The sequence below is a fragment of the Somniosus microcephalus genome, chromosome 25 (genome assembly GCF_052327205.1).
Source record: "Somniosus microcephalus isolate GS21.2 chromosome 25, FLI_Smic_1.0, whole genome shotgun sequence".
Taxonomy (NCBI): domain Eukaryota; kingdom Metazoa; phylum Chordata; class Chondrichthyes; order Squaliformes; family Somniosidae; genus Somniosus; species Somniosus microcephalus.
The window spans coordinates 47,266,791-47,294,526 of NC_141011.1; the positions used below are offsets into that span (position 1 = coordinate 47,266,791).

At 46.6% G+C, this 27,736-nt stretch overlaps 1 protein-coding gene across 2 annotated transcripts in view; it reads left to right on the top strand.

The window, feature by feature from the left end:
* noc2l (NOC2-like nucleolar associated transcriptional repressor) overlaps window positions 1-27,736 on the top strand; it is a 221,235-nt gene that overhangs the window by 75,092 nt on the left and 118,407 nt on the right. For both annotated transcript variants that reach the window (XM_085967329.1, XM_085967330.1), the window contains exon 12: window positions 18,574-18,685. In XM_085967329.1, the coding sequence (XP_085823455.1) occupies window positions 18,574-18,685 (112 nt within the window). The remainder of the gene's footprint in view (window positions 1-18,573; window positions 18,686-27,736) is intronic.

Consider the following 27,736-nt stretch of genomic DNA (forward strand, 5'->3'; position numbering starts at 1 on the left):
TCTGTAGCTTTGGAGACGGTTGAAAGAAGCTGTGCAATGTCTGTATCGAGTTATACTGGGGACAGATCCTCAACTTGTTGGCTGGGGTTTTCTGCTTCTGCCCTAGTAGCTTGCAATTTTCCACCAATTCTCTGTGGGCCAGTGAGTGTGGAGATTGGGAACCACCCTTCCGCCATTATGTCAGTGTGACTAAGTTAAATGAACCATTGCCAAGCTGCAATTGGACAAAAGTGCTTCATTTTTTTGTCAGTTCACTCTTCTCCTGTCTTTCATTTGGAACTTGATGCTCAGGAGTGCCACGGACTCGGCCCTTGTATGCTTCAGATCTACATTTATTCCTGACCTGATCGCGTGTCGGCACTCTGGTTTTGAGAACCACCGTGATGTTGGCCGGTCACGTTGTATCCTTGCAGATCAACGCTCCATTGCAGCAGACGCATTTGTTTGCCATAGATCGACTAACCACATTAAGTGATTGTAGTCGGAATAGACTTGTAAGTATAATTGTAACACCCCAACAAACGGTCTTTTTCAATTGTTGGATAAGCTATCTCCCAAGGCAGCAGCTTGTGACATAGATAGGCGATGGCCTGTTCGTCTCCAAGGTCGTGTAGGTGCCTCAGTACCGCACTAATGCCGTTGTCCAATGCATCGGTGCGGAATGCCAAAGCTCAAACAGTTAGGGGCAACCAGTGTTCTCTCTAAGCTGCGTGACTGCGCAGCGTTCTGCAGCTCCCGCCCAGCCGGCTCTCCGGCTTTTAAATGGGCGAAACAGCGCATGCGCGGCATTTTGAATGGGCTGCACAGCCCCTTAAAGGGGCCGCGCACCCAAAAAAAATTAAAGGGAACATTGGTCGGAGGTGCCGTCTTTCGGATGAGACGTTAAACCGAGGCCCCGTCTGCGCTCTCAGGTGGACGTAAAAGATCCCATGGCACTATTTTGAAGAAGAGCAGGGGGAGTTATCCCCGATGTCCTGGCCAATATTTATCCCTCAACCAACATAACAAAAACAGATTATCTGGCCATTATCACACTGCTGTGTGTGGGAGCTTGCTGTGCGCAAATTGGCTGCCGCGTTTCCCACATCACAACAGTGGCTACACTTCAAAAAGTACTTAATTGATTGTAAAGCGCTTTGGGACGTCCGGTGGTCGTGAAAGGCGCTATATAAATGCAAATCTTTTCGTTCTTTCGACCTATTACGGGGTTTGCACTCGGCAATTCTTCATCCTTTCAAAATCAACTTCTGCCTCAAAGCCCCAGACTATTTCATTGGGCTTTGTCTTCCGGATTAAGTTGGTAGATGGTGTGGCTGTTATTGGTAATGGCCTGCAATAATAGATGGCCAATTCCCGTAATGGCCTTCATTGCCTCGTGATGGTCGCCAGGACCCAACGCCTGAGTCTGCCCTTCACACGGTCAGGCATCTGCTGCCCCCAAAACCACACGGTGACCCCAATACAGTACTTCGGCCGCATTGACTCGGTTCAATTCTAACACCAAAGCGAAACACTGCGGACGCTGGGAATCTGAAAGCAGAACAGAAAATGCTGGAAAACGCTCAGCGGGTCAGGCAGCCTCTGTGGAGAGAGAAACAGAGTTAACGTTTCAGGTGGGTGACGCTTCATTAGAAGCTCTGTTTCTCTCTTCACAGATGCTGCCTGACCTGCTGAGTGTTTCCAGCATTTTCTGTTTTTTTTTTATACCTGACATTTCAATTGTCGGCCTTAATCGTTGCCCTGTTTTGTTTAAGTGGCGTGGTTCTATGTAGATTCTGAAGCCTCAAGTGTGGAAGTTGCGAATCATATACAGGAAACTTTTTTATCCGGCACCGGCGTGGTGCCGGTTGATCAAAAAGTCTGGATTACAGAGAGGTACGAGAGCCCCGTACACGGCCACAGGTGCAGGAGTCCCGGTTACACGGCCACAGATGCAGGAGTCCCGGTTACACGGCACTTGTGCAGGAGTCCCGGTTACACGGCACTTGTGCAGGAGTCCCGGTTACACGGCACTTGTGCAGGAGTCCCGGTTACACGGCCACAGATCCAGGAGTCCCTGTTGCACGGCCACAGGTGCAGGAACCCCGGTTACACAGCCACTAATATATAGTAAAACTTACCTGAACCTACTCCTGAATTTTGCCGATTAAGAGAGTTTCCTGTATTCTTTAAAAGACAATGTTCAGCATTCTATAGGCGAGGTCCTGCAATCATTTGTTTATCTTGCTTAACTAGAAATAATCTCTCTTTCGTTTTTTTTAAAAAAAAGCACATTTTGAGCGGCCGGCGGTTTGCATATCAACTGTTTTCGACAAAATGGTATTTTTTTCAACAGCTGTTTTTGTTTTATTTTATAAACTCTCTGCCTCGCCTCTTGATCTGCTGTATAATTTCACTGAGCTTTCTGCATTAGTTTTGAGCAATGACTGTACCACACTGTCTACCTCCCTGCATGTTGCAAGCTGAAGTGAGTGAGTGAGTGTTCGCAGCCTGGCGACGGGGAATTTTCCACGTGACTATTCGCTGGTGTTCCACAACGTGCCCTCTAATTTTTATCTTAGTGTGCAGTCCCTTTAAATTAGCCGCGCGTGCGTGGTGTTTTTTTTCCCCCTGCGTTGCAGCTGGCGAGCGGCCTGCGCGGGACCTCCCGATCGCTGCGCAGCTTAGGGGAACCGTTGGTGTTCGGTTTTGAAATATTGCAAGGATGAGGTTTGTTAAAAACACAATAAAAGTAAACCCGTTTCAATCTATCAAAAAAAAAAAAAAAAAAAAAATTTTTTAAATCTTTGCCCTGATATTTGCGGGGAGGGAAGGCCGGGGAACCCCTGCAAGACCAGGGACTCAGAGTGTTGATTGGGCTTAAGTGATGTATAGCAATAGAGTGTTAATTGTATGGAGGTGTGGGAATTAATTGGGGACTCTTTCTCTCGTGTATGGGAGTAGGCTGGGGAAGGGTTGCAAGCTTGTCTTGGGGGTGCACAGTATGTAATGTGTATCTCTGTGAATAAAGGCTTGTAAGTAACTAAAGACTAGGCTCTAGTACTCTATCCGTCACCACCCGGCTATCTGACTTCTTACACGGAGGTCCTGCCGAATTTAACGGCAGGACCTCATTATCATTTTCTTCCATTTTTCACCTGCTGGCAGGGCGGGAAAACCAGTGGCAGGAGACTGCATTCGGGAGGGTGGGAGCAAGAGATTGGGGCTTGCAGAGAGGAGGTCGGAGATCGCAGCGGGGGTGGGGAGAGAGAGGCCGCGATTGGCAGAGGGGAGGTCGAAGGCTTCCTTGAGGGACTGGGGAGGGAGCAATCAAGCTCCTCCTGGCCCATAAGGAGTGCTGTAACAGGCACTTGCCTTCTTAAGCTGGCAGCTCCCGCCTCCCTTTCACTGCCGGGTTTCCCGAGTCCTGGGAAACTGAAGAACAGAAGAATTAGGAGTCGGCCATACGGCCCCTCGAGCCTGCTCCGCCTTTCAATAAGCTCATGGCTGATCATCGACCTCAACTCCACTTTCCTGCCCGATCCCCATATCCCTTGATTCTTCTAGAGTCCAAAAATCTATCGATCTCAGCCTTGAATATACTCAACGACTGAGCATCCACAGCCCTTTCGGGTAGAGAATTCCAAAGATTCATAATCCTCTTTTGAGTAAAGAAATTTCTCCTCATCTCGGTCTTAAATGGCCGACCTCTTATCCTGAGACTATGCCCCCTAGTTCTAGACTCTCCAGCCAGGGGGAAACAACCTCTCAGCATCTACCCTGTCAAACCCCCTCAGGATCTTATATGTTTCAATGAGATCACCGCTCATTCTTCTAAACTTCAGAGGCCCAATCTACTCAACCCGGCCAGCAACTGTTAAATTTAAATCAGGCTCCCAACTGCACTGTGGGAACCGGATTCAAATATGTTAACGTTAAATACCCCGCATCTCTAGGGCGGGACACTCTCGCAACACAAAAATCCGCTGGCGTAACAACAGCAGCAAGTGCATAGGTGGTGGAATGGGGAAGCGTTCCACGTGGTAACATTTTTAACCTTCCTCCCGTCATGGCGGGTTAAAATCGAGTCCCCCATGTCTGCTAATACTTCAACTTTTTCCATTCTAAATTCCTATAAAGAGAGTTGCCTAGACTCTCCAGCCAGGGGAAACAACCTCTCGGCATCTACCCTGGTGTAATTGCACAATTGTGCCAGTGGAGGTGCCGCAGCCGGCATCACTGGCGGGAGGGCGTAATTACAGCGTGACAAGTTTACATAGGCTGCTCCCACTATAAATGTGACCACAGGAATTATAAGGGAAATAATAAAGGACAGAATGTAGGATTTGTTTTGGGGACTGAAAGACACCTAGTCCAAATACCCCTGCCCTGTAACCTCGCATTACCTGAAAACTGCACTTGCTCTCGACTCCCGGTGTGCAGTGCTGCCGGAGATATACACTAGCCAATCATATTATACTCAGTGGGTGAACAATCTTTTTTAAAATGGAAAATACTCCTCTGGAAATAAATACAGTGACTTATTAATAATAAAAGGGCAAAGAAAAGCCTTGGAGGATGCAGCAGAGTTCGCTACCGATAAGAACAGACCCAATTCCGCCCTCAAATGTGCCGATCCACTTCTCAATCATCGTCAAGTAGAATCCCTGACTAAATATGGCGCACGCTTCAATACAAGGTACACAGTCTTCCATTCATTAGGGTTCTTAAAGGTTTCTCCATCCGGGTACTTGTTCGAAAGCCGTCACAAATGGCTCAGACAACTGGTTTGGAGAAAGGGAATAAGTCAAAAGCTAGGAAAACAGATGAAGTGAAACTTGTCGTTTCTTGGCAGCGTGTTGAGAAAATCATGCGCTGATCTTCAACGCAGCAAAATTGATCTTTTTAAAATGAAAAATTGATTGTTTCCCCCTCAAAATATTTAAGGGGAAGCGAGATAAACACATGGGAAAGGAATAGAAGGTTACGCTGATGGGGTTCGATGAAGGGTGGGAGGAGGCTCGTGTGGAGCATAAACACTGACATGGATCAGTTGGGCAGAATGTTTCTGTGCTGTAGACTCGATGTAAATTGTAGTTGAAACAGCAAAATGGTATGGGCATGTAGTGTAGATATAGTTTAATTTCACGATCTACAAGGCACAAGTCAGGAGTGTGATGGAATGCTCTCCACTTGCCTGGATGAGTGCAGCTCCAACAACACTCAAGAAGCTCGACACCATCCAGGACAAAGCAGCCCGCTTGATTGGTGCCCCATCCACCACCTTAAACATTCACTCCCTCCACCACCGGCGTACCGTGTCTGCAGTGTGTACCAGCTACAAGATGCACTGCAGCAATTTGCCAAGGCTTCTTCGGCAGCACCTCCCAAACCCGCGACCTCTTCCACCTAGAAGGACAAGGGCAGCAGACGCATGGGAACACCACCACCTCCAAGTTTCCCTCCAAGTCACACACCACCCTGACTTAGAAGTATATCGGCCGGTCCTTCATCGTCGCTGGGTGAAAATCCCGGAACTCCCTCCCGAACAGCACTGTGGGAGTACCTTCACCATACGGACTGCAGCGGTTCAAGAAGGCGACTCACCACCACCTTCTCGAGGGCAATTAGGGATGGGCAATAAATGCTGGCCTTGCCAGCAAGGCCCACATCCCATAAACGAATAAAAATAAAAATTGAAAACTCCTGAAAATGGACTTGCCACTAGTTGTGTCTGGCAGACTAAGGGTTGCCTGTGCAATAGCTGAGTTTTTTTTTAGTAATTTGCAGAATTTTACGCCTGTTGCTGTTTCAGCAGCTGCCCGTTGGCTTTTTATTGTATTATTTCCGTAGTTTTTTTTTTGTCAGTTGCCCATTTCAATTTTAACTTTTTCTATCTCTTGACCTTTTTAATCTGTCTGCATTCTCCACTTTCAAGTAATTCCGTAACCGGTGGCGTGTCACCCATTTTTTTCCACAGCTAATCTAGGCTCAGCTTAATAGTCAAAATTCTACAGGCAGCGGTAGTTTATTCTATTTTTTTGTAAAATGTTCCAGATTTCTGAGTAAATAATTATAAGGCGTGTTGCACAGTTTGTCTATTTTAATCTGCAGTTCAGAGCAGTCCTCCTTGGAGTGACCTAGCGTGTCAAATTAGTTGTGTGTTTATCTCAATTCAACTGCACCGAGAATAGGTCAGCGAAGCACTTTGTCGTAGTCAAAAGGTTAGAATTTTTCAACTTGAGCAGTTTGCATAATAATTGAGGGAGACATATTTTAAGCTTCTGCCTTTGTCCACTGGTAGCTGTCTCTGATTCGACGTCGGCAACAAGATCCGTGAAGAGCAATTTATTTATTTATTTATTTTGACGGGCGGTTCATTTTGATACCAATTTAGCACCATGAAGAACTGGAGTTTCAAGTGAACAGTCTTGTGGACATTGTTATAGAATCATAGACATTTACGGCCCATTGTGTCTGCCGGCCGAAAAAGAGTCGTCCAGCCTAATCCCACTTTCCAGCTCTTGGTCCGTAGCCCTGTAGGTTACGGCGCTTCAAGTGCGTATCCAAGTACTTTTTAAATGTGATGAGGGTTTCTGCCTCTACCACCCTTTCAGGCAGTGAGTTCCAGACCCCCACCACCCTCTGGGTGAAAAAAGTTCTCCTCAACTCCCCTCTAATCCTTCTACCCATTACTTTAAATCTATGCCCCCTGGTTATTGACCTCTCTGCTAAGGGGCATAGGTCAGAAGAACATAAGACGTAGGAGCAGGAGTTGGTCATTTGGCCCCTCGTGCCTGCTCCGCCATTCAATAAGATCATGGCTGATCTGCTTGGCCTCAACTCCACTTCCCTGCCCGCTCCCCATAACCCTCGACTCCCTTACCTTTCAAAAGGTTCTTCCTATCCACTCTATCTAGGCCCCTCATAATTTTATATACTTCAATTAAATCTCCGCTCAGCCTCCTCTGTTCCAGAGAAAACTACCCCAGCCTATCCAATCTTTCCTCAGAGCTCAAATTCTCCCGTCCTGGCAACAGCCTCGTAAAGCTCCTGTTGATGCTCGTTCTTGAATATCCGAAGGTTTAAAATGGAGAATGGCACTGATGCGGTGGCCACCGTCCTTTCTTCAGAAAAGCAGGACAAAGGGACGTTTTAGAGGCACAAATAGATTGCTCTATGCACAGTCTGTCGGGTTGTGCCTACACTTTGCTGACGCCTGTGTGTAACGCCGCAAGCCCATATAATTGGAGGGTGAGGATTTACAGGCCCAGAATGAGCTATGTGGGCTTAACGGAAAAGCCTTGTATAATGGAGATTTGAGGTTCAGCTGTGGCTCAGTGGGTAGCACCGAGTCAGAAGGTCGTGGGTTCAAGCCCCACTCCGGGGACTTGAGCGCAAAAAAACCCAATCTAGGCTGACACTCCAGCGCAGCACTGAGGGAGTGCTGCACTGTCAGACTGCTAGACCGTCTTTCGGATAAGACCTTAAACCGAGGCCCCATCTGCCCTCTCAGGTGGAAGGAAATTATCCAGAGCTCCCCAAATGATTCAGCAGCTTCTACTTGCAGAGTATGTCAGGATTGGCGTGGGAGGTTAGAAACAATCGCATTATAAGCTGTTTCAGTTGAGGTAATCTCCTGTGTGCAGATGATAAACTTCCTGTAGCAGATTGACACTAGCAGGTCACATTCATACCAACCGTACACCTGCATGTAAAATGACATTAAAATAAATTACCTGCAATGGAAGAAATTGACTTTCTCTGATTGTCACATCTGTGTCCATTCGCTTTACCTGAACCTACTATATTACCTGTATGTGAGTTGGAAAGTACATGTAAAAACCAAGTTGTGATTTAATTGCCTTTTAACTTTTGAGTACCAAATGCGCTTACTGCATGTATTTTACAGTCTGTGTAGAGCTTCTTGCCCTGTCGAAGTGACCTCTATGCTCCCTGAATGCTGATTGTTCAGAGGGATAGTGGAGGAATCAATGGCTCTCCCTGATGGAGTATCGGAGCACAGAATTCATTGAACTGTCACCATTTGGAGGACTCGCTGTCTTGGACTGGGTAATCTGAAGACGTGGCCTGGACTCTTGGAGTTCAGCCAAGAAGCCTCTGAAATCCTTTGCTAAGGACATTGGTGGTCAGCTTTTGCTCCTGGCTGCCTGAAGTCTGTCTAGGGGAAGGCCTCTGTCTAGGGGCAGGCCACTCTCTACATCCATAAGGTTATTAAAGACTATTCAGCCCTGAATAAAGGTCTCTTTGGATAGTAGACCCATTGCTGCTGAGTCCCTACGTCACAGAGAACCGGTAACATCGTAGATGTTTGGCTTGTGTCCAACCCCCATGGTATGAAGTCATGCTCATTGACTTCTGTACCATAGACATTCATAGCATAGAAGAAGTAATCCAAAATTAATGCCACTGCCCTCCAGTCTTGCCATAGCCCCGAGTCTTTCTCTGCTTTTAGCTATACTTCCATTTAAGAGATGCAATTGTTTCTGCCTCAACTACTCCCCATGGATAAGCATTTCATGCTCTTAACAACTGTCTGTGTGAAGACTGTTCTCATCACCTCCTATTCTCTTTATCTGTTCAGCCAGCCAGTTCTTTTTAAGTTTGTCCAACACAACTTGTCTTTAACGAGTTCATGCTGGCTATTCTTAGTTGCCCCTTGCATCTTTAAGCACACACTAATTTGATCTTAAGTTATGGGGTGGGTGAATTTCTTGGTTCTGCCTTTTTTCCGAAGCTTCTGCAACTCGTCGCCATAGTTACAGTGGGTGAGTGGGAGAACCTGTGGAAATTCACCCCCATGGATTCTAAAATTTTCCCACAACTAACATTAAACTAATTGGTCTATCGTCACTGGTTAGCGCTTCTGCCCTTTCTTTAAACAAACCGGTCACATTGTCCCACAGCATAATTTTCTTATCAAAGGCGGATTTTTTTTTAATGGCCCGGATATTCCGATCCCTACGGGTGGGTACGCGCTGTGCACTAATCCGTAGGGACGTCGGAAATGGCGGTTTCAGGCATGCACGGCGCATGCGCTGGAAACCGGCATTTCCGATCTGTCAAGAATGGTCTTGACAGATCCTCCGCCTGCCCTGGAGAAGGGCCTCTGCAGGCGGATAGTTCCGCTTTTTGGAGACCCTCCGCCCGCAGAAAACCCTTACAATTCTTGCGCCTGGTAAAAGTAGGTGTATGGCCTGCTTTTACCAGGATAAGAGTTGAAAAAGTAAAAGAAAAAAAAAAAAAATTTTCACTGATTTATCATTTAAAAAATACTTTTTAAAAAATGGTAAGTTTATTTTTAGCCCCATAAAAAACTATAATTTTTTCAAAAAATTACATTTTTGTTTAAAATGCTTAATTTACTGTAATTTCAAGTCATTTTAAAAATGGGATTTTTAAAAATGTATTTAAAGTTTTACTATGTTTTGGGGGTGATCTCCATTCATATATTTAGAAACATAGAGATAGGAACAGGAGTAGGCCATTCGGCCTTTCGAGCCTGCTCCGCCATTCAATGAGATCATGGCTGATCTTCGTCTGAGATCATAGCTGATCTTACCAGTTCAGTACCCCGTCCCCGCCTTTTCTCTGTAACCCTTAATCCCCTTAGCCTTCAGAAATATATCCAATTCTCTCTTGAAAATATTTATTGAATTAGCCTTCACAGCCCTCTGTGGCAGGGAATTCCACAGGCTCACCACTCTTTGAGTGAAGAAATTCTTCCTCATCTCTGTTTTAAATGATTTGCCCGCTATTTTTAGACTGTGGCCCCTGGTTCTGTGCTCCCCGGCCATTGGAAACATTCTCTCTGAATTCAGCCTGTCCAGGCCTGCCATAATTTTATATGTTTCGATGAGATCCCCTCTCAATCTTCTAAACTCCAGTGAGTACAAGCCCAAACTATTTAATCTCTCTTCGTAGGTCATTCCCGCCATTCCAGGTATCAGCCTGGTGAATCGCCGTTGCACTCTTTCCATGGCAAGAACATCCTTCCGCAGATGGGGCGACCAAAACTGTACACAATACTCCAGATGTGGTCTCACCAGCACCTTGTACAGCTGTAGTAAGGTATCCCTATTCCTATACTCGAACCCCCTTGATATGAAGGCCAACATACCATTTGCCTTCTTAATCGCCTGTTGCACCTGCATGCTCTCCTTCAGTGACTGGTGCACAAGAACACCCAGGTCCCTCTGCACTTCCCCATCTCCCAATCTATTGCCATTTAGATAATAATCTACCCTCCTGTTTTTACCCCCAAAGTGGATAACCTCGCATTTATCCACATTATAGTGCATCTGCCACGTATCCGCCCATTCCCCCAACCTGTCCAAATCGCACTGTAGCCTCCTGACATCCTCATCAGAGCCCACCCCTCCTCCTAGTTTAGTGTCGTCAGCGAATTTGGAAATATTGCATCCAATTCCCTGATCCAGATCATTTATATATATTGTGAACAGCTGGGGTCCCAGGACAGATCCTTGCGGCACCCCGCTGGTCACTGCCTGCCACTCCGAAAACGAGCCGTTTATTCCAACTCTCTGTTTTCTATCCGCCAGCCAGTTCTCTATCCACGTTAATACTTTGCCCCCAATCCCATGAGCCTTAATTTTGCATGATAATCTTTTGTGTGGAACCTTATCGGTCTTCCTGTCAAACGTACGAAGGGAGATTCCCTTCTGTGATTGGCTCCCCATGGCCTACGTGATCCCAGGGACGCTGCGAACCGCCTTGCTCTCTGGGATACATGGGCCCTGCACACCGGCAGTTTGGTGAGACCCAGGAGCGGAAGCGTGTGCGTCCCGGGAGCCCTCGGGTAAGGGCGCAGATTTTTCCAGATTGCAGGCCTCCGCCCGCGGGAGGCCTGTGAGTGGGAAATGCGGGCCAATATTCATTCATGGGATGTGAGCGTCGCTGGCAAAGCCAGTGTTTATTGCCCTTCCCTAGTTGCCCTCGAGAAGGTGGTGGTGAGCCGCCGCCTTGAACCGCTGCAGTCCGTGTGGTGAAGGTACTCCCACAGTGCTGTTAGGGAGGGAGTTCCAGGATTTTGACCCAGCAATGATGAAGGAACAGCCGATATACTTCCAAGTCAGGATGGTGTGTGACTTGGAGCGGAACTTGGAGGTGGTGGTGTTCCCATGTGCCTGCTGCCCTTGTCCTTCTAGGTGGTAGAGGTCGCGGGTTTGGGAGGTGCTGGCGAAGAAGCCTTGGTGAGTTGCCACCATCTTGTAGATGGTACACACTGCAGCCGTGGTGCGCTGGTGGAGGAGGGAGTGAATGCTTAAGGTGGTGGATGAGGTGCTAATCAAGCGAGCTGCTTTGTCCTGGATGGTGTCGAGCTTCTTGAGTGTTGTTGGAGCTGCACTTATCCAGGCAAGTGGAGAGTGCAGCTCCAACAACAAGGATTGAAATATTATGGTCTGGGCTTCTGTTCTCCCTTTCTATATTTCATCCGGTTTGCTAACTTTTCTACCCAGCTCATTTGTGCCAAATCCCATGCTATCTCATTGGACTTTGCCTTTTTCCAATCCAGCACTTTATCCTTTGACTCTTCATTATCCTGTTCTATTCTTGCACTGAATCTAACTATATTGTAGTTCTTATTTGCAAATTGTTCTCCTATGTCACAGCAGCTGTTTGTCCTACTTAATTTCCCAGAACTAAATTAAACAATGCTTCTTTCCTAGTCAGACTAGAAAAATATTGATCTAGGAAGGAAGCAGTCTTGGATGCATTTTAAAAGTGTTCTCCACTTCGACCACAGTTGAAATCACTTGATGTCATTGCTGTGTTCTTTACAGCTCTCCCGACGATCTACAAATCTTCCCCACCTAAACGTCACCATTTCATGGTTGTAATGCACACTAAAAATTGTCCCATTTCCCTTCCTACTCCTTAACTCTATGGATTATGTCTTAACTCCGCACCCCCCCGAACATCTTTACGTTCTGCACTGTGATAGTATCCTTTATTAATACTGCAATCTATCCCCTTCTATCTGTCTTTCATTCCTGAAAACTTAACTTCCCAATCCTGTCCAAAGCTAAGCTATTATATCATTCCCCTCCATACTTATTAACGCTTCTAACTCTCCCAATTCTGTTGTGAATGCTGTATGCATTCACATACAAAGCTTCCATCCTAACCTTTTTTGGATAGTCTTGCTCTTTTCAATTCCTCCTCCTTCTGTTCTATTCTTTGTTAGTTTCCTTTCTTTCCCCTTTCCTATCCATCCTATTCCACTTGCTCACCTTTCCGCTGCTTCAGCTTGTCCACCCCCTATCCGCCCATTTGCCCCCCCGCCCTCTCCCTACCATTCTAGCTTAAACCCTCCCCCACACGGTTGTTACTCTCTCGGGAAGGACATCAGCCCCAGTTCATGTACAGCTCATCCATCCTGTACGGATCATTCCTGTCGCAGAACTGGTACCAATTCACCAGGAATCTCAGCCCTTTCCTTGTGCACCAGTCGCTGAAGGTAAGCATGCAGTGCAGCAGGTGGTTAAGAAGGCAAATGGTATGTTGGCCTTCATAGCGAGAGGGTTCGAGTACAGGAGCAAGGAAGTCTTGCTGCAGTTGTACAGGGCCTTGGTGAGACCACACCTTGAGTATTGTGTGCAGTTTTGATCGCCTTATCTGAGGAAGGATGTTCTTGCCATGGAGGGAGTGCAGCAAAGATTCACCAGGCTGATACCTGGGATGGCAGGAATGACGTATGAGGAGAGAGTGGGTCGATTGGGCTTATATTCGCTAGAGTTTAGAAGAATGAGAGGGGATCTCATTGAAACTTATAAAATTCTAACAGGACTAGACAGACTAGATGCAGGATGTTCCCGATGGCGGGGGAGTCCAGAACCAGGGGTGACAGTCTAAGGATAAGGGGTAAGCCATTTAGGACTGAGATGAGGAGGAATTTCTTCACCCAGAGAGTGGTAAACCTGTGGAATTCTCTGCCACACAGGGCAGTTGAGGCCAATTCATTAAATATATTCAAGAAGGAGTTAGATATATTTCTTAAGGCTAAAGGGATCAAGAGATATGAGGAGAAAGCAGGGACAGGGTACTGAATTTGGATGATCAGCCATGATCTCATTAAATGGCGGAGCAGGCTCGAGGGGCCGAATGGCCTACTCCTGCTCCTATCTTCAATGTTTCTATGTTATTCCTATATGGACAAGAGCATGGCACTGGGAGTAATCCAGAGATTACTACACTTTGATTCCTGCTTTTTAATCTATGACTTCCTGTACCTACATATACTTCTGTTTGGAACACGAGTCTTGGATGCGTGTAACTTGGCTCCTCTGCTACATCCCCGACATTCAAAGGGCTGTGTTCTATAGACTCGGTGTGTACTGGTGATTCGCTAACTTCTAGAAGTACAAGTGTCTGGATGTGCACGTTGGTGCCAGTTATGTTGGATGGTCACATGGATTTTGGTGCTTGAGGATGTGGTACTGGAGCTGATCTAAATTGCATCAACAGTGGTCCCACTTGGTCTTCAGGTACTCCAAATAAAAAAGAAAGACATCAAACTGTTACCATCGTATTCTGGAAACAGTAGGAACAGGAATAGGCCATCCAGGCCCTCGAGCCTCATTCAATGAGATCATGGCTGATCTGTATCCTAACTCCATCCACTTGCCTTGGCTCCATATCCCTTAATACTGTTGGCTAGCAAAAATCTATCAATCTCAGATTTGAAATGATTAATTGAGCTAGCATCTACTGCTCTTGGTGGGAGAGAGTTCTATACTTTTACCGCCCTTTGTGTGAAGTGTTTCCTAACTTCTCCCTTGTATGGCCTGGCTCTGATTTTAAGCCCTTGTCCTAGACTCCCCCACCAGCGGGAAAAGTTTCCCTCCACCCTATCAATCCTTCACAAAATCCTAAAAGCCTCAATAAAATCACCCCTTAACCTTCTATATCCCAGGGAATGCAAGCCCAGTGTATGTAATCTCGCCTTGTCATCTCACCCTTGGAGCCCTGGTAACATCCTAGTCGGCCAGTTTTAGCACGTGCGAGCCGGTTGTGACCAGATTGTAATTGATTCTGCTGTTAACTGTTTCATTGAGGAGTGAATCATTTCTTCCAGCAATGCGAGCATGATTGCTGTAACATTGAAGGTTAAAAATTGGTCATATCCGAGTTCTTTCTTTACAAAAAAAATCATAATCAGGATCACTGATTTTTTGCAAGTGTGGTGGAAATTGATACTCGTCATAGCTGCTTTAACCACAAGCAGTGCAAGTAAAATTAATTGATGATTAATATTGAAGACTAGGTTATAGGGGAGTAGTTGTTTCACCGTATTGCCGATATTAACCCATAGACTGCAGGTAGGTGGAGGGAAATTCCTGTCACGTTAGGCCGATCAATTTTGTACATTGTATGCTCGTGCAGTGTGACTGTAAACACATTATTCCTCCAGTAATAAACTTCTTCCAACACGAGGAACAGATCTATTACTGTAATATTAACCCTAGACTACTGAAGAATTGCGCCTATCCTTTTTTTTTGTACTTTAACTATTTTACTCACCTTTTTTCCTCAGTCTGCTTGCTTTCGCCGCCCATTCTGAAAGTGGGTACAACTTTAAAAAGATGCTTTTGATTGCAGCTGTGTTTCAGCCAATGATTGTTGTTACATTCAACAACAACTTGTATTTATTTATACAGCGCCTTTAACGTAGTAAAACATCCCCGGGCGCTTCACAGGAGCATCATCAGACAAAATTTGCCCCCAAGCCACATAAGGAGATATTGTGACAGGTGACCAAAATCTTGGTCAAAGAAGCAGGGCTTAAAGGAGGGGAGAGCGAGGCAGTGATGTTTAGGGAGGGAATTCCAGACCTTGTGCCCGAGGCAGCTGAAGGCACGGCCGCCAATGGTGGAGTGATGAAAAAATGTGGGACGCGTAAGAGGTCAGAATTGGAGGAGCGCAGAGATCTCGGAGGGTTGTAGGGCTGGAGGAGGCTACAGAGATAGGGAGGGGCGAGGTCACGGAGGGATTCGGAAACGAAGATTCAATCGAATGGCAGCGATGATGGGATTGATGTGATTGAGCTGTGGGTAGGGCTAGGTCAATCTTTGATGGTTTTTTTTCCACATGCCCCAGCAAGGCCGTGCAGCAGAGTGTACCTCCAAAACCGCCCTCAGAAGAAGACCATGCACGATAAACGAGCCTGTGATGCACTAAGAGTTGAATTGTGTCCTTATTTCTCAGCCAGCATAGATGAAATGGATTAACGTTTTAAGAATCTGAAATTTCTATTATGCCATCTAAAACATCATTAAAATATTTTAGCTTCATTTTCACGCAGGTTATGACTTCATCAGGTATGTTGTATGAAGAGTGGTTGTGTTAGACTGTGGGAGTGTCAGTAGATGGAGCGTAAATACTCCTTCCTGTTTGTGTCGATTCGTGATTTCAGGAAAATCCTTTGAACTAGTTCCTTTTAATTATTTAACATTTTATTTTACTAAAAAATTCGCAGAACAAAGGAACCACCAACATCTAATTCTCCTGACTGGGAGGCAGAACATGTTGCCCTGTGATTTCTGTAGTGTAGTGCTGTATATTGCAAGAATGGTCCTTACGTGGAAAGTATCTGCTGTGGCTTAGCGGAAGCACTCTTGCCTCTGAGTTAGACGGTTGTGGGTTGAAGCCACTCTCAAGGACTTGAGCACATAATCTGGGTTGTCATTTCCGTGCAGTACTAAGGGGTTTCCCAACGTCGGTGTTCTCGCTCAGGCCAACATCCCCAGCATCGAAGCTTTGACCACACTCGATCAGCTCCGATGGACGGGCCACGTCGTCTGCATGCCACAGACTCCCAAAACAAGCGCTCTACTCGGAGCTCCGGCACGGCAAGAGAGCCCCAGGTGGGCAGAAGAAACGCTTCAAGGACACCCTCAAAGCCTCCTTGAAAAAGTGCAACATCCCCACCGACACCTGGGAATCCCTGGCCCAAGACCGCACAAAGTGGAGGAGAAGCATCTGGGAAGGCACCGAACACCTCGAGTCTCTTCGCCGGGAGCTAGCGCACGTCAACCCAAGCACCCCACCCACCGTCTGCCCCACCTGTGACAGAGACTGTCGGTCCCGCATTGGACTCATCAGTCACCTGAGAACTCATTTTTAATGTGGAAGCAAGTCATCCTCGGTTCCGAGGGACTGCCTGCGAAGAAGAAGGGGTTGCTGCAGTGTCAGATGCTTTCATACTACTCTTTGAAGAAGAGCAGGGGTGGGGGTTTCTTCGGGTATCCTGACAAAAGTTTATCCCTCAACCAAAAAAACAGATTAGCTAGTCACTTACCTCATTGTTGTTTGTGAGAGTTTGCTGTGTGCAGTTTGTCTGTGGAGTTCCCCCACAATAACCTTGACTCGACTTCCCCAGTAATTTGGAAAATGCTGAAAATACTCAGACCTGAACTCTGCTTTCCTCTCTCTCTCTCTCTCTCTTTCTTTTTCTCTTTCTCTTTCTCTTTCTCCCTCTCTCTTTCCCTCCCTCTCTCTCTCTCTCTCTCTCTCTCTCTCTCTCTCCAGACGCTGCCTGACTTGCTGAGTATCACCAGCATTTTCTTTGTTTTTATTTCACATTTCCAGCACCCATGGTATTTTGCCTTTGTTGACGAGTAATTCGCTGGCTGTGTAAATGCAAGCTCTTCCTTTCTGAACAGTAGGGTAGGGTCGCGTGCAGTGTTCCCTTTCGGCCGCGCAGTTGTCGGGAGCTCCCGCACAGCCCGCTGGCTGAATTTACAACAGGGAAAATGATCCGCACGCCCCCCAAAAAATTAAAGGGAACATTGGTCACATGTAAACGAAATGCGCTTTTATAATAAATGAAGAAATGTACAGGATTTACTTTAAAGACATTCTTCTTCTTCTTCTTGGGCAGTCCCTCGGAACCGAGGATGACTTGCTTCCACATTAAAAATGAGTTCTCAGGTGACTGATGAGTCCAATGCGGGACCGACAGTCTCTGTCACAGGTGGGGCAGACGGTGGTTGAAGGGGCGGGTGGGTGGGGTGCTTGGGTTGACGTGCGCTCCTTCCGCTGTTTGCGCTTGGCTTCCGCTTGCTCCCGCCGAAGAGACTCGAGGTGTTCGGCGCCTTCCCGGATGCTTCTCCTCCACTTTGTGCGGTCTTGGGCCAGGGATTTCCAGGTGTCGGTGGGGATGTTACACTTTTTCAAGACATTAGGGAGCCATTTGCTGATTGGTTTACTATTTTAAAGGCGCTACATGAATGCAAGTAGTCGTTGGTTCTACCGTGTGATGCAGTCAGATATTGTTTGTTTCTTCATGTCTTGGTGGGGAGGAGACTCGGAGGAGGGGCTGAGTTGCATCATTAAGAGAGAGCAGGTTAGAGGATAAATCTTCCCACCAACATATGCTCATGCCTCTCGTCTCGCCTTGAATATCTCTTAATGTCTTTTCACCTCTCACAGACCTTCCCTTTTGTTCTTTCATCCCCTCCCCCATTTCCCAGCCCCCAAACTTGCTTTTTCATCCGTTTCATTTCCTGCTTTTTTTCTCAGTTCTGACGAAGGGTCTTTGGCCCGAAACGTTAACTCTGTTTCTCTCTCCACGGATGTTGCCCTGGTCTGCTGAGTTTTTCCAGCGTTTTGTGTTGCTCGTGCCTCTTGTTGGCCGATGTAGAGTGGCGCTGTCAAGAGGCCTGGGGCAGATTAGCTACTCTGGCAATTGCATGGACCAAAGTGGAGGACGAACGTTATCAAAAGGAAACGGCAATGTTCGGTGCTCGGTCAAATGCTGAATTAAATCCTATTTTACCATCTTGGTGCCCCCCTCTCGCGCACTGGCCTCTTGAGTCAGAGGGTTGTGGGTTCAAAGTCCCACCCCAGAGACTTGAGCACAAAAATCTAGGCTGACACTCCAGCGCGGTGCTGAGGGAGTGCTGCACTGTCGGAGGTGCCGCCTTTCGGATGAGACGTTAAACCGTCTGCTCTCTCAGGTGGACGTAAAAGAGCCCATGGCACTATTTCGAAGAAGAGCAGGGGAGTTCTCCCCGGTGTCCTGGCCAATATTTATCTCTCGATCAACATCACTAAAACAGATTATCTGGTCATTATCTCATTGCTGCTTTTGGAACTTGCTGTGTGCAAATTGGCTGCCGCGTTTCCTACATTACAACAGTGACTACACTCCAAAAAGTGCTTCATTGGCTGTAAAGCGCTTTGGGACATCCGGTGGTCGTGAAAGGCGCTATAGAAATGCAAATCTTTCTCTCCACGTGCACCTTGCAGACATACTTACTAATTTAAAGCTTAGGAAAATGAGGGCTTTAAAGATCAATGAGGGGATAACTCCAATAGCAGCAGGTAATAAAGGAAAACCGGTTTTAAATGCAAATGTGCAATGTTAACTTTTATTGGAATTAGGGTTACAAATGATTTAACCGCCTTGAATATTTATTGAGCTGATTTGTTGTAGGCCTTTTCTATATGTAATAACTTTCATAATAAAGCCAATATATGCATGCATATATAATAAATACTGACATAAACACAGAGGTGATTATTTTATGTCTTGGATTTGTTTTTCAGGTTGGTGCCCACAGCTCGTTATTACCCTCTCCGACTGCACTGTGTTCGAGCACTGACGTTGCTCTCTGACTGCACCAAGACATTTATTCCAGTGTTGCCTTTTCTTCTGGAAGTAAGCCTGTGCCCTGACCCTTGTTTAATGAGTTCATTTGCAGAAGCTACTGTGTTTCATAGAATTTGAACGCTACCTTGATGCCATTGTTAAATGGATCTTGAAAGTGCTCTTTGCTAGTTGACCAAATAATAGCTGTGTGGCATTTATCGAATGCGGGGCGTTGCATTCGTTTAACACCTTGGGTCATTCCAAACCCCTGAACTGCAGTCAGTGCTGTTACGTAAGCTATGTATGTATGTCGTTACTGCACTTCATTTCCAGTCTAGGTAGATGCAATCTAACATCAGTAGCTATGTGTAATATAGTGCAGTTGGCAGTGATCGCAGTAGTTGGTAGCACACTCGCCTCTGAGTCAGGAGGTTGTGGGTTCAAGTCCCGACTCCATGACTTGAGCACATAAAGCTAGGCTGACACTCCAGTGCAGTGCTGAGGGAGTGCTGCACTGTCGCAGGTGCTGTCTTTCGGATGAAATGTTAAACCAAGGCCCCGTCTGTTCTCTCAGGTAGACATAAAAGACCCCATGACACTATTTCGAAGAAGAGCAGGGGAGTTATCCCCGGTGTCCTGGGCCAATATTTGTCCCTCAATCAACATCACTAAAACAGATTATCTGGTCATTATCACATTGCTGTTTGTGGGAACTTGCTGTGTGCAAATTGGCTGCTGCGTTTCCCACATTACAACAGTGACTCCGCTTCAAAAAGTACTTCATTGGCTGTAATGCACTTTGGGACGTCCGGTGGTCGTGGAAGGCGCTACAGAAATGCAAGTCTGTCTTCCTTTCTTATTACAGTAGCAGAATGAGTTTCAGACATGGGAGAGGAAATGTGTGCATGTGCCCATGGCAATGGGCTGACCTATTTGTTGAAAGACATCGGGTGGGTTTATTCTTCTTAGTTTACTCATGAGATGTGGCGAGGTCGCATTTATTGCCTGGCCTTTGTTGTCTCGAGAAGGTGGTGGTGGTGAACTGCTGCGGTGCTTCGGGCGATTGTGTTTCCACAGTGCTGTGGGGTCGGGACTCTGTGGGTGTAACAGTGAGGCATTGGGTTCTTCTGTTCCCAGGACCTCTTATGAGTTTGCTTTTTACTAGTTTCCGCCTATGCCCTCTGTGGTTTAAACCTGTGGCGGTGCTCCAGATTAACCTTTTCTGTTTCATTTCATATCAGCTACCTGAGTAAGGCCCCAGTTTATTTGTCTCCATTCAAAGCTGAAGAGTTTGAGGGTTTTTTTTTTTTTTTCAGCCTTTCCTCAAAAATCAGTCTTTTGACACCACGGGCTGGATTTTCCTTAGAATTGCTGCTCATCTTGGGGCCGCTAAACTGAAAAGAATGGAAGGTGATTTATGTTCCCTCTAAATTGGTCTCAGCCTGCGCGGCCGCGCAGCTTAAACGGAACATTGGCGGTAATTCCTACTGCCTCAAATCCACCGGCCCCCCTCCCAAAAAAAAAAAAGGATTCCAAAATAACACCATTGCCCTTTACCATCCTGAGTGCGCTCTCTTGTATTTTAGTGGGGCTGGGTGGCCATGGGCAGCACTTCCGCTGCATTTTCCCCAACTTCCCCCCCCCCCCCCCACCAAACTGACCCTAATCATCTGCTGGGCAATCCTTCCCGTCTCTTTGAAACTTCTTGGGACTTCTCCCAAGCTAAAGGTGTAAATTATGGCCATTGCTGCTGTCTTCCCTTTTGTTCCTGTTGATCGATTTTGTTAGTTGGCTGGTTATTGATGTAAGACTAATAGGCCTGTAGTAAACCTCGGTTTGTTCTGCCATTTTCTGTGGAAATAAGTGTCCTGTTCGCTTGTTCCTATTCCTCTGAGATCACACCGGTATTTATTAACTCCCCCCCTCCACGATCGCAGTCAGTACTTTGTTGAATTTCATTTAGCGCCTTGGGGTATATACTATAGTTGAGGATTCATTGGGTTTGAATCTACCTAATAGCTGTGTTCCCTTGATATTACTATCACTATTATACGTGTAGCACCCAATGGTATTGATGATCTGATGTGACTGTGTAAATTAAAGCAGCACAGTGGGGGAGGGGGAGATCTGCGTTAGATCTCATTGTGCCTTGGTTCCAGTGCATCTGCTTGTGTTATTTTAAATGCTAATGGGAGAGAATGTGGTTATAGTTCAGTCCTGGCAATGATGAACTGGGTACTTCATTGGCTGTAAAGCGCTTTGGGACATCCGGTGGTGGTGCAAGGCGCTATAGAAATGTAAGTCTGTCTTTCTTGTGTCAGGGCTGCTCGGGTAGCTCAGTGAAATAAGGGGCCAACTTTTTTTTTATTCGTTCACGGGATGTGGGCGTCGCTGGCAAGGCCAGTGTTTATTGCCCATTCCTAATTGCCCTCGAGAAGGTGGTGGTGAGCTGCCGCCTTGAACCGCTGCAGTCCCTGTGGTGAAGGTACTCCCACAGTGCTGTTAGGGAGGGAGTTCCAGGATTGGTCGATATATTTCCAAGTCAGGATGGTGTGTGATTTGGAGGGGAACTTGGAGCTGGTGGTGTTCCCAGGCGCCTGCTGCCCTTGTCCTTCTAGGTGGAAGAGGTCGTGGGTTTGGGAGGTGCTGGCGAAGAAGCCTTGGCGAGTTGCTGCAGTGTATCTTGTAGATGGTACACACTGCAGCCAGAGTGCGCCGGTGGTGCAGGGAGTGAATGTTTAAGGTGGTGGATGGGGTGCCAATCAAGCGGGCTGCTTTGTCCTGGATGATGTCGAGTGTTGTTGGAGCTGCACTCATCCAGGCAAGTGTCGCGGCTTCCTGAGTGGTGTGGTGTTGGTTCAGAACACAGGCTTTTGTTTGTACCCCGATAAATAATTGAAAAGACAATGGGCCTGACAATCCGCATGGTTTTGGGCGCATTCAGGGCTGCATTTTGGGTGGATGGGGAAGAATTTGTGGCGGAATCCCATTATACGCGGTCTCCATTGCCTTATTTCAATGTTGAAATTTCCCCCCGGCAATGGGGGATAGGTGACTCTTGCGCTGCCCCCACTTCCAAGCAGACGTCAATAATGTCCCCATCATGGACGTACGGATTTGCACATTCAGTATTGTTATCTTTAGGTTACATAGAAATGACATCGAATTTACAGCACAGAAACAGGCCATTCGGCCCAACAGATTCATGCCAGTGTTTGTGCTCCACACGAGCCTCCTCCCGCCGTGCTTCATCTCACCCTATCAACATATCCTTCTATTCCTTTCTCCCTCATGTACTTATCCAGCTTCCCCGTAAACGCATCTATGCTATTTGCCTCAACCACTCCTTGGATGCATCTTCTCTACGTCTGCCCTATCAGACACCATCATAATACAACAACAACCTCTTGTATTTATATAGCGCCGTTAACGTAGTAAAACGTCCCGAGGCGCTTCACAGGAGTATTAAAAGACAAAATTTGACACCGAGCCACATAAGGAGAAATTGGGACAGGTGATCAAAAGCTTGGTCAAAGAGGTAGGTTTTAAGGAGCGTCTTAAAGGAGGAAAGAGAGGTAGCGAGGCGGAGAGGTTTAGGCAGGGAATTCCAGAGCTTGGGGCCTAGGCAACAGAAGGCACGGCCACCAATGGTGGAGCGATTATAATCAGGGACGCTCAAGAGGCAGAATTAGAGGAGTGCAGATATCTTGGGTGAGGGGGGGGTGGTGGAGAGATGTGGGGCTGAAGGAGATTCTGAGGTAATCTTCAAGACCTCTATCGGGTTACCCCTCAACCTGCTCTTTTCTAGAGAAAAGAATCCCAGCCGGTTCAGTCTTTCCTGATGGTTATATCCTCTCTCTTCTGGTGTCATCCTTAAAAAATCTTTTTTGCAGCTTCTCCAATGCCTCGAAATCCTTCTTGTAATATGGAGAATTGGGCACAGTACTCTAGTATTTGAATTGTGATTATCGAGCACTGTCGCTCTCTGGCATGTAGCTCAGGAGATGCATTCAATTCAGAAAAATACATATATTTTTTTTAAAAAAAGCAAAAGTAGACCAGAAAATCTTAATAATTGTCACCGAATGCAATAATAAGGATGAATGAACTGAAGGGTTGGACCAATATCTGCCTTACCGTGCTGCTGTTAGATGGCATGCAGTGTATATAAGGATTTAGAGAGAAACTACGTCTTTTGTAATATTTATTTCTGATAGGCCATTAGGTGGGAAAGTCTTACAATTGTTCAGGTTATTTTCAATTCAGAAGTTATTTTCATGGTGGCGACTTGATGATAAAACATTTGACGTGTGGAATGGACTGTTCTTGCAACACTTCAGAGGAACTGTAGAAGTTGAACTTTACAGATTCCAGTGAAGTATTTAAGTGTAATGAAACATTTTTTTCCCGCTCTGTGACCCAGTGTCACCATCAAGCAAGCACAGAGCAGGAATACCATAGGCTAGCTGAAGAACAAAGCTTCCTTAACTCCATCGAACAGTTTGCCTTACCCCCAGTTCAAAAGAGCACTCGCACTCATCAATATGAATTTCCCCACACCAACCCTCATTACTAATTGCTAATTTCGTGTTAAATTCTGGGTAGTTTGTGCAGTGGATCCATACATAGATCTAATATAGAGTTTACAGCACAGAAATAGGCCATTTGGCCCCAATAGTCCGTGCCGGTGTTTATGCTCCACACGAGCCTCCTCCCACCCCTCTTCATCTCACCCCATCAACATAACCGTCTATTCCCTTCTCCCTCATGTGCTTATCTAGCTTCCCCTTAAATGCATTTATCCTATTTGCCTCAACCACTCCCTGTGGTAGCGAGTTCCACATTCTCACCACTCTCTGGGTAAAGAAGTTTCTCCTGAATTCCTTATTGGCGACCTTTTTAAGAACTGGGTTTGAGATAGTCCAATAGAAGCAGGAGGCTCCCGACCCTTTTGTTTGTGTGGGATTCAAACCTAGATTGCCTAGACGTAAAAAGATCGAGGTTGTTGATCATGTGCTGCAATTTGAGAACCAACAAAGGGGGGGCGCCCCAGAACCAGAGGAAGGCGAGTTGCTTTTGGCAGTTAGCCTTGTTCTTGATTGCTTTAGTCTGGTGGAAGCCAGTCCCACTCGGCAACAGTCTCGTGAAACCTCAGAGTTGAGTTGCACGTTTATTTCATAGTTGTAAGCCGCATGGAATCATAGAATAGTACAGCACAGAAGGAGGCCATTCGGCCCATCGAGTCTGCGCCGGCTCTTTCGAAGAGCAATCCAGTTAATCCCACTCCCCCGCTCTTTCTCCATATCCCTGCAATTTTTTCTCCTTCAACTCTTTATCCAATTCCCTTTTGAAGGCTCCTATTGACTCTGTATCCACCGCCCTATCAGGCAGCGCGTTCCAAATCCTCACCACTCGTTGTGTAAAAAAGTTTTTCCACATGTCGCCTCCTGGTTCGTTTGTTGTTCACCTTCAACCTGTGCCCTCTGGTTATCGACCCTTCAGCCATTGGAAACAGTTTCTCTTTATTTACTCTATCTAAACCCTTCATGATTTTAACACCTCTATCAAATCTCCTCTTAGTTCTCCTTGGAGCAGAGACGGCTGTGGGAAAAAAATGAGCTAATTTAAAAAATAAAAAAAAATAAAAAGAATTATAAATGAAATATATCCTAAAATTAATTACTTATGCATGGATTTTTATTTTGCCAGTGGATCCAGTTTACTACAAAAGCTGTGCATGCAAGATTTGTGAATATTGAAGGGCACAGAATCAGACTAGATGCAGGAAGGATGTTCCCGATGGTCGGGAAGTCCAGAACCAGGGGTGACAGTAGTAAGCCATTTAGGACAGAGATGAGGAGGAATTTCTTCACCCAGAGAGTGGCGAACCTGTGGAATTCTCTACCACAGAAGGCAGTTGAGGCCAACTTATTAAATATATTCAAGAAGGAGTTGGATATATTTCTTAAGGCTAAAGGGATCAAGGGATATGGGGAGAAAGCAGGGACAGGGTACTGAATTTGGATGATCAGCCATGATCTCATTGAATGGCGGAACAGGCTCGAGGGGTCGAATGGCCGACTCCTGCTCCTAGTTTCTATGCCCCTTGGTTCACTCAGCAAAAACATCAGCCAGAGTTTCCACGGTCGTTTCTGTGCAGGGGGCCATTTGGATCACACGCAAGTGATTTTTTTAAGACGCTGCCCCTTTGGAATAACCAGCTCCCCCTGTTCGGCTGGATGGCTTCCCTCACCTTTCCTGAGCACAACTGGCGTTCTGCGAAATGAAATGAAAGGGAAGCTGGAACAGTCGTTTCGGTGCATGCACGTTATCCACTGTATGTTTAAAGCTGTGTATATAACGCACTCTTCTGTAAATGTGGCATTTACTTCCGAGTGCCTGACTGTGGCTCAGTGGGTAGCACCCTCACCTCGGGGTCAGAAGGTTGTGGGTTCAAGTCCCACTCCAGGGACTTGAGCACACAAATCTAGGCTGGCACTCCAGCAGAGTGCTGCACTGTCGGAGGTGCCGTCTTTCGGGATGAGACGTTAAACCGAGGCCCCGTCTGCGCTCTCAGCTGGGCATAAAAGATCCCATGGCGCTATTTTGAAGAAGAGCAGGGGAGTTATCCCCGGTGTCCTGGCCAATATTTATCTCTCAATCAACATAACGAAAACAGATGATCTGGTCATTATCACATTGCTGTTTGTGGGAGCTTGCTGTGCACAAATTGGCTGCTGCATTTCCTACATTACAACAGTGACTACACTTCAAAAAGTACCTAATAGGCTGTAAAGCGCTTGGGGATGTGGGGGGGGGGCACGGTGGCATAGTGGTTAGCACTGTTGCCTCACAGCGCCAGGGACCCAGGTTCAAATCTGGCCTCGGGCGACTGTCTGTGTGGAGTTTGCACATTCTCCCTGTGTCTGCGTGGGTTTCCTCCGGGTGCTCCGGTTTCCTCCCACAGTCCAAAGATGTGCAGGTTAGGTTGATTTGGCTATGATAAATTGACCCTTAGTGTTAGGGGATTAAATACGTGAGGTTACGGGGATAGGGTGGGATATGTGTCGGTGCAGGCTCAATGGGCCGAAGTGGCCTCTATCTGCACTGTAGATTCTGTGATTCTGTGAAAGGCGCTATATAAATGCAAGTCTTTTTTTTCCTTTAACACTTTCCTGATTCGCCTTTCAGTCAGAGCTGAACTTACCTATTCCATTTTCCTTGCCTCTGAGAACTCCCAACTTAGTCTCCATTATTGGTTGCCACGTGCCCAGGACCTGCTGAAATTGGGTCCGAGGCCCGATGCTATCTGCTTCTGATGGCTACAATTCTCCCTGTCCGCCCCAGTTTGATTTTAAAAGAGGCGCGGGTGAGATTTCCTAAAAGAGTTCCCCAACATCCCTATCCCAGGCCTCAGTCACCCCCTTTCCAATACTATCATCACCACGCCTTGCGTTGCTGCTACATCCCACTTCTGGTTCTCCGAGGCCCTTTGCACCCTCGCCCAATGCTCCCACGCACCTGGCCGTCACTCCCAAACTTGGCTTGTATAGTATTGCCTTGAGTTCAGAAGGTTGGGGGGTGATTTAATGGAGGTATTTCAAATGATTAAGGAATTCAGTAGGGTAGATACTGAGAAACTATTTCCTCTGGTTGGGGAATCCAGAACAAGAGGGCATATAATCTTAATATAGCTTTCCTGAGGTTCAGTGCCCAATACTGAATGCAGCGATTGGGGGGAAGAAGCCTGATCAAGGCTCCGTACAACTGAAGCATCACTTCCTCACTTTTGAATGCGAATCCTCCTGAGATAAAGACCAACGCGTAAGCTGGGATTGTTTACCTTGGAGCAGAGAAGGTTAAGGGGGGACCTAATAGAGGTGCTCAAAATTCTGAGGGGTTTTTGATAGAGCAAGTAGGGAGAAATTATTTCCTCTGGCAAGTGGGTCAGTAGCCCGTGGTCAAGAATTTAAAATAATTGGTGGGAGAACCAGAGGGGAAATGAGGAAAACTTCTTCACGCAGAGTGTTGTTAAGAATCTGGAACGCTCTACCTGAAAGGGGTGGAATCAGATTCCATAGGAACTTTCAAAAGGCAATTGGACATGTATTTGAAGAGGACTAATTTGTAGGGCTATGGGGGAAAAAGCTGGGGTGCGGAACTAATTTGGACAGGTCTTTCAAAGGGCCGGCACAGGCACGACAGGCCGAATGGCCTCCTTCTGTGCTGTAAGATTCTCTGATTCTAACAATCCACACCACCAATGTTATTGTTCCTTTTTATTTTGGAAGCGGTATTTGTTCCATTTTCTTGGTTTCATCAAAAAGGATTTAAGCCTTGGACTGCCTTCCCCACCGGGTCTGGGGTGGTCCGGACAGAGACAACGGGGAACATTTTCCATTAGCGCCTTTCTAGGTAGCGAGGCTTGGCTCGAACCTGCGGCTGCCGTGAGAAACTGTGGGGGTGGTGGACCGAATTGGCCAAGGCCACAGGAAAAGAAGCGAGTTTAGGGGACCGGCCGTCTTTTAACGTCGGTGATCAGTTTGATGTTCTGAACAGGCTGCGTCTTAGCTGGCTGCTGCTGAAGAATGTGCCGTGCGGTTTCCACTTGTGCTGCGCACGTCTGCGCGAGCCCACATCCTGTTAGCCTGTGGAAGGCAGCGAGCGGCGTGCATTAACACCCCTTGGGCTCGTGCACATGTAGCCTGCCATTTTCTTACTTCCTTCCTCCGCTCAAGATGTTTTGCCAGTTTAATTGGTGACAGCGCTGTCTTGTTATTTTCTTTTTCTTGCCCCTGCAGTGTGTTTCAAGGTAACGTATTTCCGTTTGTTGTAACGCAGTGCGGTGTATCACGTATGGTCCAGACTCACCACCCTGCACACTGCGCTTCCTCTCGGCTTCCACAGGCCGTTACCACATCCGATGCTCTCAAAAACTTGCTTTTTATTTTGAGCGTGTCCGTTGCTTGAGAATCGTTGAACTGCTGTCCCGGAACCCCATAACCTTTACTTGTTTGCGATTGATTTTTTTTTTGGTCTACTTGTTATGTTAAAAAGCTGTTCCATTTCGTGTTTTTAAAAAAAATTTCCAATCATTTCGGCACCCAATTAACTCTTCAG